The sequence below is a fragment of the Sceloporus occidentalis genome, unplaced genomic scaffold (assembly GCF_023333645.1).
Source record: "Sceloporus occidentalis isolate IW3139 unplaced genomic scaffold, rSceOcc1.0.p SCAF_154, whole genome shotgun sequence".
Taxonomy (NCBI): domain Eukaryota; kingdom Metazoa; phylum Chordata; class Lepidosauria; order Squamata; family Phrynosomatidae; genus Sceloporus; species Sceloporus occidentalis.
Window position 1 is genome coordinate 320,776 of NW_028317134.1, and position 16,053 is coordinate 336,828.

The 16,053-nt window shown below is 41.2% G+C and overlaps 1 protein-coding gene across 1 annotated transcript in view; it reads right to left on the bottom strand.

The window, feature by feature from the left end:
* LOC149280533 (cyclin-dependent kinase 14) overlaps positions 1 to 15,767 on the bottom strand; it is a 168,239-nt gene extending 152,472 nt beyond the window's left edge. The window contains exons 1-2 of the mRNA XM_089500382.1: positions 15,677 to 15,767; positions 1,200 to 1,231 (exon numbers count right to left, since the gene is read on the bottom strand). Of these exons, the coding sequence (XP_089356508.1) occupies positions 1,200 to 1,231; positions 15,677 to 15,767 (123 nt within the window). The remainder of the gene's footprint in view (positions 1 to 1,199; positions 1,232 to 15,676) is intronic.
* Between the last annotated feature and the right edge of the window lie 286 nt (positions 15,768 to 16,053).

Below are 16,053 nucleotides of genomic sequence, written 5' to 3' on the forward strand. Positions count from 1 at the left end.
CTAAAAGCCTGCAACCATTTCCATGCCTTTATTTGAGTTAAAAAACATCAACGCAATGAGATTATATATTCTACATTCCTCTGGGGCTTATTCTGTCCGTATACAAAATTTAAGCTACATTGGCACAAATCTCTAATAAATATTTGGATGACAATGACTTAACCTGGAATGGTCAGTGCTGTAATGGGACTCCTGGTAAAGATCATAGTATCAACTACTGGCATCATCCAATAAAATAAATAATAAATCAAGTTATAGTGAACAAGTACATTGAGTCATTCCCCATGCCTGTCATGGCCCAATAACCATAATGATTGTGCCACTTTTAATTTTTATTTATTTGTAAGAAAGCAGAAGCGGGGTATTGTGGTTAACACTATTGTCGCAAACAAATCCTGCGATAACATGTCGCAAGATAAAAGGTGACAATATTCTCAGGTGTGCCTAAGATGTAAAAATGTGCATATAATGTGTGAAGCGTTAAAGGCCATAGAAATAAGTTCACAATACTTAAGCTGTGAAAAGTACGAGAAGTGGAGATGTAACAATTTCTCTTAACAATATTTTGCTAATGATAAAGACTAAAGTTGGTGTAATGGAATCCTTATCACGTTAGTCTCGAAGGATGATTCTTTATGCATTAAATAAATAAAAAATAATACTAAAGAATGCAATTTTTCCTCTATTTAATGGCAGTTACCAAAAATTAAACAGAATAAAAATTAATTTTACGTTGCATTATGATTTAAGTTTTAAAGATATTTAAATTCATTTTTTCTAAACCTTTTGTAAAAATACATAAAACATATATTTTCTAAGAGGTACTAGATTACAGCCAATGTGCCCTAAACCTCAAACACAAAATCTTTTATTACAAATACCATAAAAACACAAACATTTTTATTTTCCTATTTAATATCAGGCTTGTTTTTGACGACTGAAACATATTTAAAAGATGCCCTTGGGTCATTGTTTAAAATCTATGTATGACTAGGTCCGCAGAAGGACTGTTTACTTGACCCCGGGACATCAAAATTAAATACATTTTATAAAAGAATTTTGAAATTCAACCAATGTGTTATAATGACAAAGAAGTAACAAATTCAATAATAAAATAAAAAATTTCCAGATTAAGACTGACTTTTTCACAGTTGAACATAGGACCCAACACCAATAAACATAGATTCAACATTGCTTACCTCTTCTATAGTGTTCTCATCCTTCTTCAAAGCTGTGAACAAGAAAGAAAAATGTGTTAGTTTCCTACGATCGAGAATAAAATGAAGAGGGTTTTGTCTGAAACAGCTCATAAATATCACGTTTGGGCTAAATGTAAAAGCTGACAAGTGATACGGAAGAACAAACAAACAAAAACAGACAATATACACTATTTGCATGAAAAGTATTTCTTTGCTTTAGAATAACAATTTTTTACTGTTATCAGTTGCAATTGACATAGCTTTTGTTGGCAACGTACAGTTGATCCCTGAATTTATGATTTGAAAATAGTTTTCGTAAAAGTCATGTTAGCTGCTACAAACAGTAATCTTATCTAGTACATTATCGTATTGTCATCAACGATTTACCACGGTACTGAAGCACAGACACGCTTAACCAAGAATGAGGAAAATATCTCCTAACTAGCACCAGTAGATCCTACCTACTGAAACATACAATACAAAAGAGAAAACTGGGATCAGATACATGATCAGTAAATTAAACAGAGCAATGAGGAGGTGTTCATGTGGAAGTGGAACTGTGACACTGCGTGGTAGTGTTGTCCACCATGGCAAAACATTTGGGGACTAGGAGAGAAATGGATGGAGTGGGTAGTGCTTCATGAAGCAGAGCATATCCAACATTCTTGTACGACGGAGTGGACGCAGATGATGACAGCCAGTATAAACCAAAAGTACATGCAGATAAAATTAGAGATATATGCGTCTTTAATTGTGGCAGCAATCTGTGCATTGCTTAGTGGAGGTCTTGCTTTGGATGTCTTTGGGATTGATGTTCCTAACCTTAAACTGATGTATTATCGCATGTCTCGTTGACTAGCACGTGTGAAGTGCAGTATGTGGGATGGATAAACTCACTAAATGTAATAAATTACATCCCATATACAGCAGGGCAGCATTTTACACTCGCAGACCAGACACGTAAAGCATATACATTACACACAGACATATATATCTATCTTGAGGAAAACCAGCGTGGTTACTCTGCACTTGGAGCCTTTGCGTCCCAGGAGCAGGAGCCTTAACTTCCACTGCACGGGGCTACGGGTCCACAAGGTCCAGTCGGTACGGAGAAAGTGAGGATACGCATAATCAGCTGACCATGCCAGACCATAATCCCTTTTTTATAAGTATATGTTTTATGAGGCTTTATTTTGTATATTTCATACTGTTATATAAGAACTTGCTTATAAAACACTTTAGCATAAATTGCTTTTAAACATATTCATCAAAAGCAACATTAAGTTTCTCTTAGTTTATTATTTTATATGTTAACATCTATATTAACCTATATTACGCAGCCCTGTATTTTTATGCCTAAGGAGAAGAATATCTTTTTCACTCTTGAATTTCATTTTAAAGACCACTGGTATATGTTTGAGAACGGCCACCTACATACAGCATCGGTACGTATGGGAGACGTGTATGACGCTATCTCATGGATTTAGCAGTACATGGTGCAGTTGGTGAATTGAAATGTTTCATCTTACAGTTTAGTGAATAAAACCCCAAATCTGCATCATTCATAACAGATCCTATAAAGTTCTAATTATTTCACGGTATCTAATTCTAACGTCTTGGGAGAGTATTTACGAGAATAACAAAAGTAACAAAAGCATTGAGATGACTAACACCATTAAAACAGGATTAATAAATACACCGTAATAGGTATATTTATTGAACTTTGGCATAACTGCATGGTACTTATGGTAACGTTTACATTTATAGTGATTTATCCATGATGGAGCAACGCTATCATTGTGTTTTATTCATATATTGTACAAGCCAAATTGTGAGGTAATATTTGGCAAAGCTATGCTCCTATATAAAATATTCAGCCGATACCATTATTCCATTAACATACAAAAATAAATATTACAGTGCATGTAACCGAGAATTCACAATGCTCTCAATATAACAATGCCTATAAATTATACTTTATAGCCTTATTGAGGAACTTACAAGGCAGATTGAAGCCTGAACACAATTTGAAGACCTATTAAATGTAAGTTGGAAAGAACATGCTCAAGGCTATACCTACAAGGGCTGTCTTGCTGATGTAGAACCATCACGGGAAGCCATAATGTAAACAGCAGTCAAAGTTACAGAGATATGTGAAAGAGAGCCTAGGGGCAAGAGTAAAACAACTCCTTCTATAACACGATCTGGTCAGACATGTTTGATGGCTATGTTTCATACACGTTGTTAATATTGCTAAAGATTCCTAATCAAAGCTCATGCCTAAGGATTTTTATAAACAATAAAAAACAGTAAAACTACACATTGTTGCCCATCTGTCTTCTACAGTTGGCCCTCTGGAATATACCATAAAAATATGTCCAGCTTTTCCCAAAACTGTTCTTCTAGGTCTTTATGTCTTAAAGTGCCCCTTTCTTATTGTTACTCTTAAGAACATGATTAAGAGTAGGGGCATATGAATACTCACAATAACACCCCTCTCAACATTTCAATTTTTACCCATTCCCTTTTGTCACCAAAACATTGATGATGGCAATTACTTTGTCCAATACTGTGCAAAACTTTTAGGCAGGTGTGAAAACTAAGAAAGTAAGAATGCTTTCAAAATAGACATTTAACAAACGCAATATGCATGGACAGAAGAAAAATGGAACTCAAATCAAACTTCAAAATAGCATAAATTCTTCTAGGTACACTCGTACAAAATCATACAGGCATATAGTTGGGTCTATGATTAAACAATTATACCAAGCAGGTAATATGTGGGTTGAAACACAATCATTAACTGAAACGCAAACAGCTGTGTAGGATGAATAAAACTGGGTGAGGAACAGTCAAACTCACAAGGTGAGGTGGCTGAAGGCAGTTTGATGTCAAAAGTCATACACCATGGCAAGACACACAGCAACAAGACGCAAGGAAGTTATACTGCATCAGCAAGGTATGATGTTCTGTTCCAGCCCTTTTGAAGATGGGCAATGAAACGGGCAATTCTGAGGGCTGTAGACTGAGGGCTGTTATCAGCCAAGGAAACTTAGTGCAGCAGATGAAAGATGCATCATGCATACTTCCCTTCGTAATCGGAAGATGTCCAGCAGTGCCATGAAGCTCAACATTGGCAGGAGCGATATAAGGAGAGTGCTATAAGAATGAGTGTTTGCAGGCAAGCATTGTGGAGGTTGCTTGCAAGTTTGGGGTTGCATTTTTGCAAATAGGGTTGGGGATTTGGTCAGAATTAATGGTCTCCTCAATGCTGAGAAGTCCAGGCTGATACTTATTCATTAAGCAATACCATCAGGGAGGCAGCTGATTGCCCCAAATGTATTACGCAGCATGACAATGACCCCAAACATACAGCAAGTCATTAAGAACTATCTTCATCTTAAAGAACAAGGTGTCCTGGAAGCGATGGTATGGCCCCCACAGAGCCCTGATCTCAACATAATCAAGTATGCCTGGGACTATACGTCTGTATGTCTGAAGTGAGAAGCAACTGAGGCTGCCTAAGTCCACAGAAGAACTGTGGTTAGTTTTCCAACAACCTACCTGCCAAGTTCCTTAAAAACTTGTGAGCAAGGATACTTAGAAGAACTGATGCTGTTCTAAAGGCAAAGGGTGGTCACGCCAAATCTTGATTTAGATTTTTCTTCTATTCACTCACTTTGCTAAATGATAAACAATAAACTATTAACATGCATATTTTGGAAGCATTCTTACTTTACACCTGCCTAAAACTTCATCATTAAAAATGAAAAACTCTTCCTTCTTCAAATATGCGATATTGGCTGTTTATGTGGTAAATCAAGCTGCCGCCTCTTCCTGATTTGGGCTACATTGGGCTGATTTTCAAAGTTTTACTGCAGCCATATGTTCTAGAAAGCTGTAACATGTGACCATCTTATTGGTATATTGAAAAACATGCAAGCATGTTCTCTCGGTCTGTAAAATTTGACTTGAGCTTTGCCAGGACAATCCATCAGTTTAGCTCAAATCTACAAAACTGCGAAATTGAACATTATTGTAGAAGCCACTGAATCCACAGAAGAAAAAATTGTTTCACCACCTGTAGTTATCAATGCTGAACACAGGATACGCGTAATTATGAAGATGCTGATCTACCAACAGACACAAAAATAGCCATCCAAAATCCCACTTCATAGACTGTTAATCAATCACTTAAGCAGGGATGGGCAACTGCGGCGGTCTAGCAGTCCAAGGGCTAAACCTGCCATAACGCCAGTTTTAGTCCAGCAGCTGACAGACAGCAGCTGCCCCGCCGACCAGATCTACGAGAAGGATGAGCAAATCATTACAAACCATTGTTTTAATTATAGGGACGAAAACCAAAAAAAGAAAATGTGTTAAAGGAAAGATCATATCAAAACATTTCCATAGCCTCTCCATACAAGAGACCCAGGTCCCGACACTTAGATCCCAGCAGCAAGACACCCATTGGAACACTGGACATACACTGGACATACACTGGACATACACTGGACATACACTGGACATACACTGGACATACACTGGACATACACTGGACATACACTGGACATACACTGGACATACACTGGACATACACTGGACATACACTGGACATACACTGGACATACACTGGACATACACTGGACATACACTGGACATACACTGGACATACACTGGACATCCGTATGGGTTGCTGGGTTATCCTGAATTAAGCTTTTAGTGAGAAACTATAGAGAGTACACAGACATTTGCTCCCAACACAGGTGCCAAGGCTTGCCCCTTGGCATTACATCTTTTCCCCTACTGCTTTTTACTTCCTTTGCCCAAACCCAATCAGTTGCAGTATCTACTCAAAACTTTTAGCCAGTTGGAAAACTTCTATAAATTATTATTCACACGTAAATTCATAAATCAAAAGTACAATAACAAAGCCTGGGCATTGTCTAGCAATCTACTACTGTTTTAGATACTTATAATCTAGTACCATGCCTAAAAAACAGATAATCCTAATAACCTCCCAAACTGGACACTGTTAACCTGAATGTTTAGGTCCATGTTACCAGGTAGTATTCAATGTATGGTGACGATCATCTTCAGCCACCATGAGATCAAACTACCTTATCAATTAAGTTTGTGAAGGCACACTTTAGGTGCAATCACTGACCCATTACCTTCAATGTACTATACTAGACGTTTTAATAAGGTTCTGCAATCTAGAAAAGGAATGTATATTTTTATCCCTATAGAGAACGGGTAAAACAATCTTGAAAACCTCCATAAACTTTGTAATACCAAAGATATGACCATGACAACACATTTTGAGATGACCTTTGAGGTACACTCAAATGGATGATGTCATAATCGTGCATTATTTCTTTTTATTATTTTGTTGTGCTGACCGTTTTTGATTTATACTCTGTAGACACCGTTGACAGTGATTTAAAAAAATGCACGGCTTCAGCGTGTACACAAAATAAATATGAAAAGCATTACCGTACATCTCGTGTTCAGAATCACAGCATCCGCTGAATGTTTGGTTTTCAGATACAGATATTTTGAATATAGTATAAACAGCCGTCGTGGATTGCATTCCCTTATAATTCTTCCCATATTTCTAAAAATAACGTGGTCATTTGCTTAGAGGAGAAATGGGTCTGCCCCGCTCTCTAATAAGTTACAAGTTTAGCTAATTATTTTAACAAAAAAAAAAGCTGCATTCCAGATATTAAAATGTATAGAAGAAAAGATACATTAATTTAATTATCCACTTAAAAAAAATGACTTAGTTCTTGACATTTGTTTATTAGTACCTTAAGGATATAATGCTAATTGGTACCTGCTTTATTATGGGGGGGGGGGGGCAATGCATTAGCCTGTTGTGACAGGGCCAGGCTAGCTGGCTCATGTGTCATATGAAGTTTAGTGGTAATATATTATATTGTGTTTATTGTGTAACCGGCCCAGAGACTGATGTGGATTCAGCCCCAGCCTTCAAAGAGACGATCCTATAATCTGGCTGGGGCTCTTAATCAGCCAACACAGCCCTGTCTGCCCAGCCGGCACCCGCACTACAGGGGGGATAACACAGGTGGGGGAACCCATTGTATTCTGTAATCCCCTCACCTGATACATCCCCTGTATACTGATGGGATTTGTGATGGGATGTGGCTGATGGGATTGGGGGTTGGGTTCGGTACACATTGCATTGAGATTGTATATAAATTCTGTGTGTTTGTAATAAAGAGAGTTCTTCTTGGTTTACTACGAATGGTGGTCTGGATGATCCGTGGATAGCTGAGTGCTATCCGTATGAGGGACTGACTGGTGATTCCTCAGCCCTCAAACAGGGGTACCCAGCCTTGGGTACGGTGACCCTGTAACATTGGTTGGCAGCGGTGGGAAGAATCTCACGACTTGGGTGAAATCCAAACCACCAACTGGGATTGCAGACGAGAGACACCAAGAGAGCTCCTGGAGGTTTGTAGCAAAGGAAAGGCTACTCTGATTGCGGACTGCAGAGAGATGGACCGGCACCAGGATGCCCCAGAGGAGAGCCTCGGACTGAGTGCTCTACAAAAGAACATTCTATGGCACCTATCCCTGTACCCAGGAGGGGCTACATCGGAGCAAGTGACGGCGGTGATTAAAATGTGTCACCAGGAACTGAGCCAGAGTGGGTCTGTATCTCCCAGACTAGGGGAACAGACCACCAAAATATCATACCAGGATATCCAACCCTTCCGACAACCAGAGGATGAGACAGACCGGGTTACAGCCAAGGTGTGTGAGCTGGAACACCAGCAGTGGCAGTTAGAGTCTGCGCCTGCAGACTGGAGGGATGATTTCTCCCATCCCCACTTCGAATCATACTGGGCACAGTACTGGACAATGTGGGATCTACGAGTTCCACTCCTGGGGGAGAGCCCGTTGCCGGAGTGGGAAGACGAATTGAGGGATCTCATATATGCAGAGCTCGACCTCCAGAGCCGCTACCAGGGATTCTCCCAGCAGTTAGCAGGTGAAGACCACAGCGACCCTCTAATGCTGTATAGCCCCGTCGACCCAGGACTGATATATGATGCCTTCCAATTTGACTCGTCCTTCGGAAGCCCCTGCCAGTACCGCAGGGATACAATCTGGGACAACCGTGCAGAAGTCCTGGTTTATGCTATTCCCCCCGAGCTGGAGGCTGTTATGGATTGCCTGGTCCAAGAGGAATGGCAGCTCGAGAGGGACTATAAAGAATTGCTGCGGAGAGTGGAGCTTCAGGAGTTACAAGGAGACTGGGAGCATGGTACTACAACTTGCAGGAGTGGGACCGAGGTCCTCTTCACCTACTCCGCGGCCCCTGCCCTGGTGAGAAGAACCGAGGTCCTCGCCAGCAAGAAGAAGCGGAGGAGGAAGCCAAAAGCTCCGACCCAAGTCCTCACCAACAACCCTGGCTGCTCTACCCCGGCAGAAGAGATGACTGTCCCCACCTCCCGAGTAAGTGGCACAGTCCCCCTCACCAAACCCCTAGCTATGCCCGTAGAAGCCAGTGCCCCAGACTGTCCCCCTGATTTCCTGAGTGTCCTGGAAGAAGCCCGGGTCACTGCCCCAGAGGTTCCCTATGAAGTCCCCGGTGACCCGGTAGAGGCACCGTTCCCCGACCTAGTGAGGACGCCAGAGGGGCTGCCGAGTTCCCTGGGTCCTCTCAGTAGCCTGGCGCAGGCCCTGGTTCCTATCCCTGTGTTCTCCGAAGTGATCCCTGGTTCCCCAAGTGTCCTGGTAGAAGCCCAGGTCACTGTCCCAGAGTGTTCCTCTGACTCTCCCCGTGCCCAGGCAGAGGCACCTGTCCCAGAGAGGAAGATCGAGGATCTGCTTAACTCTCCCTGTGGTCCAGTATTGGCACCTGTCCCTGCCCCGGAGTATTCCCCTGAGTACCCCGCAGAGCTGCTTAGCTCGCCCAATAACCCTGTAAGGGCACCTGTTCCTGTCCCAGACTGTCCCCTAGGTCACTCCAGTGTCCCGGTAGAGGCCTCGCTTACTACCTGTACGTGTTTCCCTGGTTCCCCGAGTGCCCCCGGCCCGATCAGCAGGGCTTTCCTTCCATGCAACCGCCCTGGCCTGGCAGCTGCCCCAGACTCAGTTCCCAAGACTAGGGAGCAAGAGTCTCCACGTGCCCCTGTTACCCCGGTGAGGGGGATAGCCATGTGCCCCCGGCTGAGCTGGGACCGTCCTCCAATTCACAGAGGACTACTGACTATCCTTTTGGGCAACCAGGGCCCTGGCCCACCTTCAATGGATGATTCTGACAAAGGGGGCCATGAACTAAGGCCTGCACCTTTGAACTCTGTCCACTCGGACAGCCTGCAGCAGACCCGTGTGGATCTGCCTGGTCTGCCGGACCGTTGGTCAAGGGGGAGATCTGTGACAGGGCCAGGCTAGCTGGCTCATGTGTCATATGAAGTTTAGCCGGGTCACGGAGCGCTTTTGTGTCCGGTTCCGTATCCCGTGACCCGGTAATATATTATATTGTGTTTATTGTGTAACCGGCCCAGAGACTGATGTGGATTCAGCCCCAGCCTTCAAAGAGACGATCCTATAATCTGGCTGGGGCTCTTAATCAGCCAACACAGCCCTGTCTGCCCAGCCGGCACCCGCACTACAGGGGGGATAACACAGGTGGGGGAACCCATTGTATTCTGTAATCCCCTCACCTGATACATCCCCTGTATACTGATGGGATTTGTGATGGGATGTGGCTGATGGGATTGGGGGTTGGGTTCGGTACACATTGCATTGAGATTGTATATAAATTCTGTGTGTTTGTAATAAAGAGAGTTCTTCTTGGTTTACTACGAATGGTGGTCTGGATGATCCGTGGATAGCTGAGTGCGATCCGTATGAGGGACTGACTGGTGATTCCTCAGCCCTCAAACAGGGGTACCCAGCCTTGGGTACGGTGACCCTGTAACACCTGTAGCAAGGTCTTCAGAATTATTCAAAATCAACATTCATTTCTTGTACCCTTTGTGCTCAAAGCCAAAAGCATGTTAGGCTTCCAGCTAGAATTCAGCAGCCTCGAAGGGTGAATATCTGGCAGGCTGTACTTGGCAGCCGTTTGACTCATGTTTTCCAAACGTAAAATGAGAGTGGAAGAAACGTTTAGATCACTCCGTTACATTTGGATAAACTGAAGTCTCCCAACTGGTAGAGCGACGCTTAAAGCCCTGGACCACCTCTTGCCCTTTTAAGGCAAAACTAGGCATCTCGACGGAATATTTGCATCGCAGAGAATACTGTTCTGTTTCATTGATGACACCAATGGTATTTCCTCTGGCAATTAAGTGAATTTTCCAGCATTACTGAGAAAGAGAAACAGAGCGAGAGAAACAGAGAAAAGAAGGAGATAGAGAGAAAAAGGAGGGAGAAAGAAATAAAGAGAGAGAGATAATGAGAGAGACAGTGAGCTCAGGATCTATTACTGCATTAATAACACATAGAAGCTCGTAATTTGTAGCGATTAATATGTGTTGGTCAGTAATATCTGGCTAGTATGTTAGACTTATAACTAAGTGTTCAGCGCTGTGTAAATTGTTGGCGCTATATAAAAAAAAAAGATAATAATAATAATGTTATGTTGGCTGTAACGGCCTCTTAAGCATGAGTTAAGCAGAACTTTCACAGTAATGTTTGGCATGAACATTTTAACTCTATAGGTGCCAAGTATCATCAGTGTAGTACACTTGAAAAGTTTTAATGAACTTTGTATATGGTTCGTTTACCGAATTAGTTTGAAATCTGTGTCAAAGGACTGGAGGTTTGCACTTCCCTCTAGTTGTTTAAGGGTTAAGCTCGCCTTCTACACGAGCATCACAACACCCAGCTACACAGATATGGAAAGATTTGGAATGTGGCAGTCACTTAACCTTTTCACCCCCATCTCTCTATGCCTTTGGGGCAAAGCATTAGGTAGGGCCATCTGGTGGCAGCACAACCAGCACATATCAAGCCGCGTGGCCGCAGTGTGCGTGATATTCATTGGGGATAAGCAATTCTCTCAGGGAGAAAAGGGGGTAAGGTTGGGTTTTTAACTAATAAAATGTGGCGTTAAGATATCATCAATGCAACCTAAGAAAATCGGGTCAGGAAGAAACCTAAAATCAAGAGCTTTCTCTGTTGTCTCCTTTATAGCGCCCACAATTTACGCAGAGCTTCTTACAGGGTCTACATTCATGCGTACGAGAGAACTAGAACAGACGGGATAAGAAATCAATACATTAGAAAGCGCCCGCCTCGCAAGCTTATCATCTATAAAATCGTGGCTATTTTTTTAAGCTAGAAGCAATTACAGCAAAATATTTTTTTCCTTTTATAAATACTGATTACCATGGGTTTATTCAATTAAAAATACATTAATATAATGTGTATTTAAAAAGGCACAGTAATGCCCACATTTTCTGGTACCAGTATCACTGATAGCTTTAACTCAACAAAACAAAAACAGAAAAATAATATAAATAAAATCCCACTTTATTAATCAAAAACATTCTGCCATCAAGTATACCGCGCATGCATTATAAGCAGCTATCTGACCATCAATACAAAGACGATGGAGCCAAGAAGCTCTGTAGAGCGTTTTAAATAGAAACTCACTGCAGAGGATATGGAGACGGGAGGCAAGTTACCGATAGTAAAGGAAGAGGCATTTAAAGACATTTATGTGATTTTCCTTAAACAATACGGCTTCATCTTCAACTTACACGCATTTTCTAGTTAAATAATATAAAACCACAGGAACTCACCAAGAGCATATTTGATGTTATGGCAACAAAGTCATTCAGCCTACCGGTATTCACTTATACAGTATAGCGGATTAAATAAGAAACATATGGGCACAATTTCACTTTATTACTGAACATGCAAACCTTTCGCGTAAATAATAGTGATGCTGTCACAGGCATGTATTTAGCCGTTTTTAAAAGAAAATAAAAAATTAAAACATTTTTTAAAAAAAAGTTACATTGGGTGGAACATATTTTTAATGCATAAATAACGGTTGTTATTTATAACTTCACTCATTTTTATTGCAAAGGGGAGGATAATGGATATGATTAATAACCCGACTTGGCAGTCACAAAACTATACAATCCTAGTTCCTTTTTTTCCCCCAAACATCCACTAATAGGGGGACAGAGTGCGTCCAGAGGCTCCATCCTTTTGTGGAAAAAAAGAAGACAGAAGAACAAGAAGAGGAAAGAGAAGAAATGGAGCTGCGGTAGAGGAATCAGGGACATGGAAATGGAGGGCAGAGATGTAGGGAGACAGAGAGAGAGTCAGATTGTGAGAAAGTGTAAAGGAGCAAAAATTGCTGTCTGTAACAGATGGGCCAAAAATGAAACAATAAATGTGTCTGAATAGTTTTTGGTGCATCTGCACAACTCTAATAAGAAAAGGAAACAAAAAAAAAATTCAATAGCAGAACCAAACCAAGCCAATGTAACCCCTGCCATTGTTTTTTCAGTGAATTTATGATCCTTCATGGTAGCTGATGTTCCTTTTGAACAGTAAATAAACTCAAGCCAATTATTCATTCCAGAACACTACCTACCAGCAAAGTTACATCTACATTCACACCTCTGCAATTTACAGATAGTTTCATATCAAATCCACAGTAGAGATAAACCATTGAAATGTCTTAAAAAAAAAACCAACAACCCCAAAACCTGTAATTGGTAGTTAATGCAATTTACCAAACAAATCTGAATATATTAATAAACGGAAATCTGGGAAGGAGGTACTTTTGCCCAGGGAAAAACAGCTGTTTCCAAGACAAAGGATGGTGAAGGGTTAATGCTCGCTGTATCTCATTACAATTGGAAGTCCCTTGTCTGCGTGACACCAGCTGGGGTTTAATGTCCCTTTTTATATCTGAATCATTTCCTTTCTACACAGTAGAGGGGATAACCATCATTAAGTATTTTCTTCTTTAATGACAGGGATTGCAAACACATCTAGAAATTCTATTTTTAGGAAAGAGATTTATTTCATTCAATAGTGTTTGACGTTTTTCTTTTGTTTTGTTTTTTTCATACAAAGAAAATAAACCACAGATATTTTATTATTATTATTATTATTATTTTATATAGCACCACCAGACTCCGCAGTGCTGTACAAAGGGTAGACAGGACATAATTAGTACATAACATAACAAGATGGTATATTTAAACATGAGGAGGGCCCTGCTTCAGTGACCTTACAATGTAATCAAATATTTTAATTTGATTTTTTTCTATTAATATTTTTAAGTAAAAAAGATATGCTAATAGTGCATATATTTAGCGGAAGAAGTGGAAATTGCTGAAACTATGTCAATACAAAGATAAAGATCATAAATTGATTTTAAAGCTGAAGATGTCATACTTGTCAGCCAAGTGGCCATCGCAAATTCTGGATGCAGGACATTACACTTTACGGAGAAGGAAAATAAACAGAACAGCCTCCCATCAGAAGTGGTAGAGGTTCTTACAGTGAGGGATTTTTAACACGCATTGGACAGGCATAAAACCATCCTGAATTGAAGACAAGATCAAGGACTGATTAAGGTCACAGTCTCTGTGCCAGGAAGCCAGCAGACCAGACGGGCCGAATGGTTCTTATCTGCCATCAAATTCTCTTTCCGTGACATCTTTGTTAAACGCCGCTGTCGATGACTGCTCTGCGTTTTGTTTAAAGGTTCCTTCCATAATTCCAGCACAATCTGGACCTAATATATTTACTTATAGAACACGGCGGGTCATCGGTGACTGATCTGTCGAGTCAAGAACCGTATCACCAGTGCACACCAATGGTAAAGCAGGGCAACGGTATATGAGGACCTATATTGCTCCAGGGTGCTATAGCCAAGTTCACTTTATGGTCAGTACCCACATGGGGCTAGACAAACCCCAGCAGCCAGGGAACCAAGGTGGTCACTATGCTTTCAGTGTTTGACGTAGATGTTTCTGGATATGCCTCGTCATGTTCCTGAATAAATTGAATCTGGATCACAAATTGTATAAACATCTCTATAGCTCTGCCCTTGAGTTCTCAAAAGATAAAATAAACTAGGGCAACTTGGGCACATTTTCCATTTTCTAGAACACCATGTGCGAAAGCCGACTCGCTGAAGCCAGCTATACATTGTGCGGGGTTTAGGAACATGCAGGTCTCCAGCGTGCAGAAACATCTGTGCAGCGCATACCAGAGAGGGATTTTTTTTCTTCTCATTCTAAACTTAAGTAACGGAAGTGAATTCTCTCCACACAGCAGAGACCTGGCGTCGCTGCAGAATGTAACGTGGAGCGAGTCGGGGGTGACGGTCTCTATGAAACATATTATAGAGCGGGGACCTGAACGGGACGCTTTTCTGAGGGTGTTTCTTTATAATAAACAAAGTGGGGGTGGATGTAAAAAAAAAAAAAATCAAGGCCTTGTGCCCTATACAGGGCAGAACATGCGACATGGGGGGCTAGAAGCCACTGGGTGGTATATGACAATGCGGGGGGGGCAGGAAGAAAGGAGCGGCGTATGACAAGAGAAGCAGCGGCAGAGACATTAATAACATGGTGGTAGGGGCACGAAGCATCACAATTTTCAGCAACATATATTGTTATATATACACATTGAGGGTTGTGTAGGACCATTCTCATTAGTTGCCATGGTGATAAAACCACTTTTCAAACTCTGCATCATCACTTTTTGGCACATTACACTCCAGAATGGGAAATAATTCAGGTATATACGGGGTTGGGGAGCTGAAGGATGTAAAGGAAACATAAGGCAACAAATTCAACAAAGCAATACCCCAACATATTGCAGCAGAAGGTGCCGAGCCATATACAATATATACCATAAACAACTGCATGGTATATAGCATGGGGAGAATTTTACAATATTACTGCTATGAAGTGAAATATATATATATATATATTATATACACACACACACTATGGGGCAAATGGCAGCTATACAGTACTTAAATGTTTTACGCAGACAATAAAATTGCATGGGGTAAAATAAAGTATATGCAGAATGTAATACAAGAGGGACTGTTAAGTAGATACAATGGGGTAATATAAGATCTATATAGAATATAACATGGTGTAGAATATGGTCCATTAACTTTATATACATCACTGTATACATCAGAGGACCCAAATCAAACAACATTGGATAAAACATGAAAAAAACTATATGAAGCAAGATCTATGCTATATAACATACGGTAAGTAGAGGGTATAAGCGGTGTATATAACGTGCGGTAGGTAGGAGATATAAGCTGTATATATAACGTGCGGTATATAGGAGATATAAGCGGTGTATATAACGTGCGGTATATAGGAGATATAAGCGGTGTATATAACGTGCGGTGTATATAACGTGCGGTATATAGCAGATATAAGCGGTATATAGTAGTGTCCGTGGAGTATAAGTAACGATCTTGCTCTCACCTATTCGGCTAAAACTCTCCGATAAAGTTCTCCGCAACTTTTTCATTTTGCCGATTTTCTGAGTGGGCTGCGGTTCAATCATGTCACGCATCCACGCCGCGGTCTGTGTCCCGGAGCAGCAGCAGCCGTCGCACGGTGCGGTATATAATACCAATGAACACGGAAGGGGTTAACCGATCTCACCCCAGCAGCAGGGTGACCGTCTCTCAGACTCAGGATCTCAGCTCCTGCACAAGGTCTGGATCCACGGAGCTTCACTCATATTTCGGGTTTCAATCGAACTGCGTATAGAGCGGGACCGTGGAGGAAGAAAATAACTGCAGCGGTTACCCCACGCAGAGTTATGTCGTTGATGAAAACAAATCCTCAAAGATACT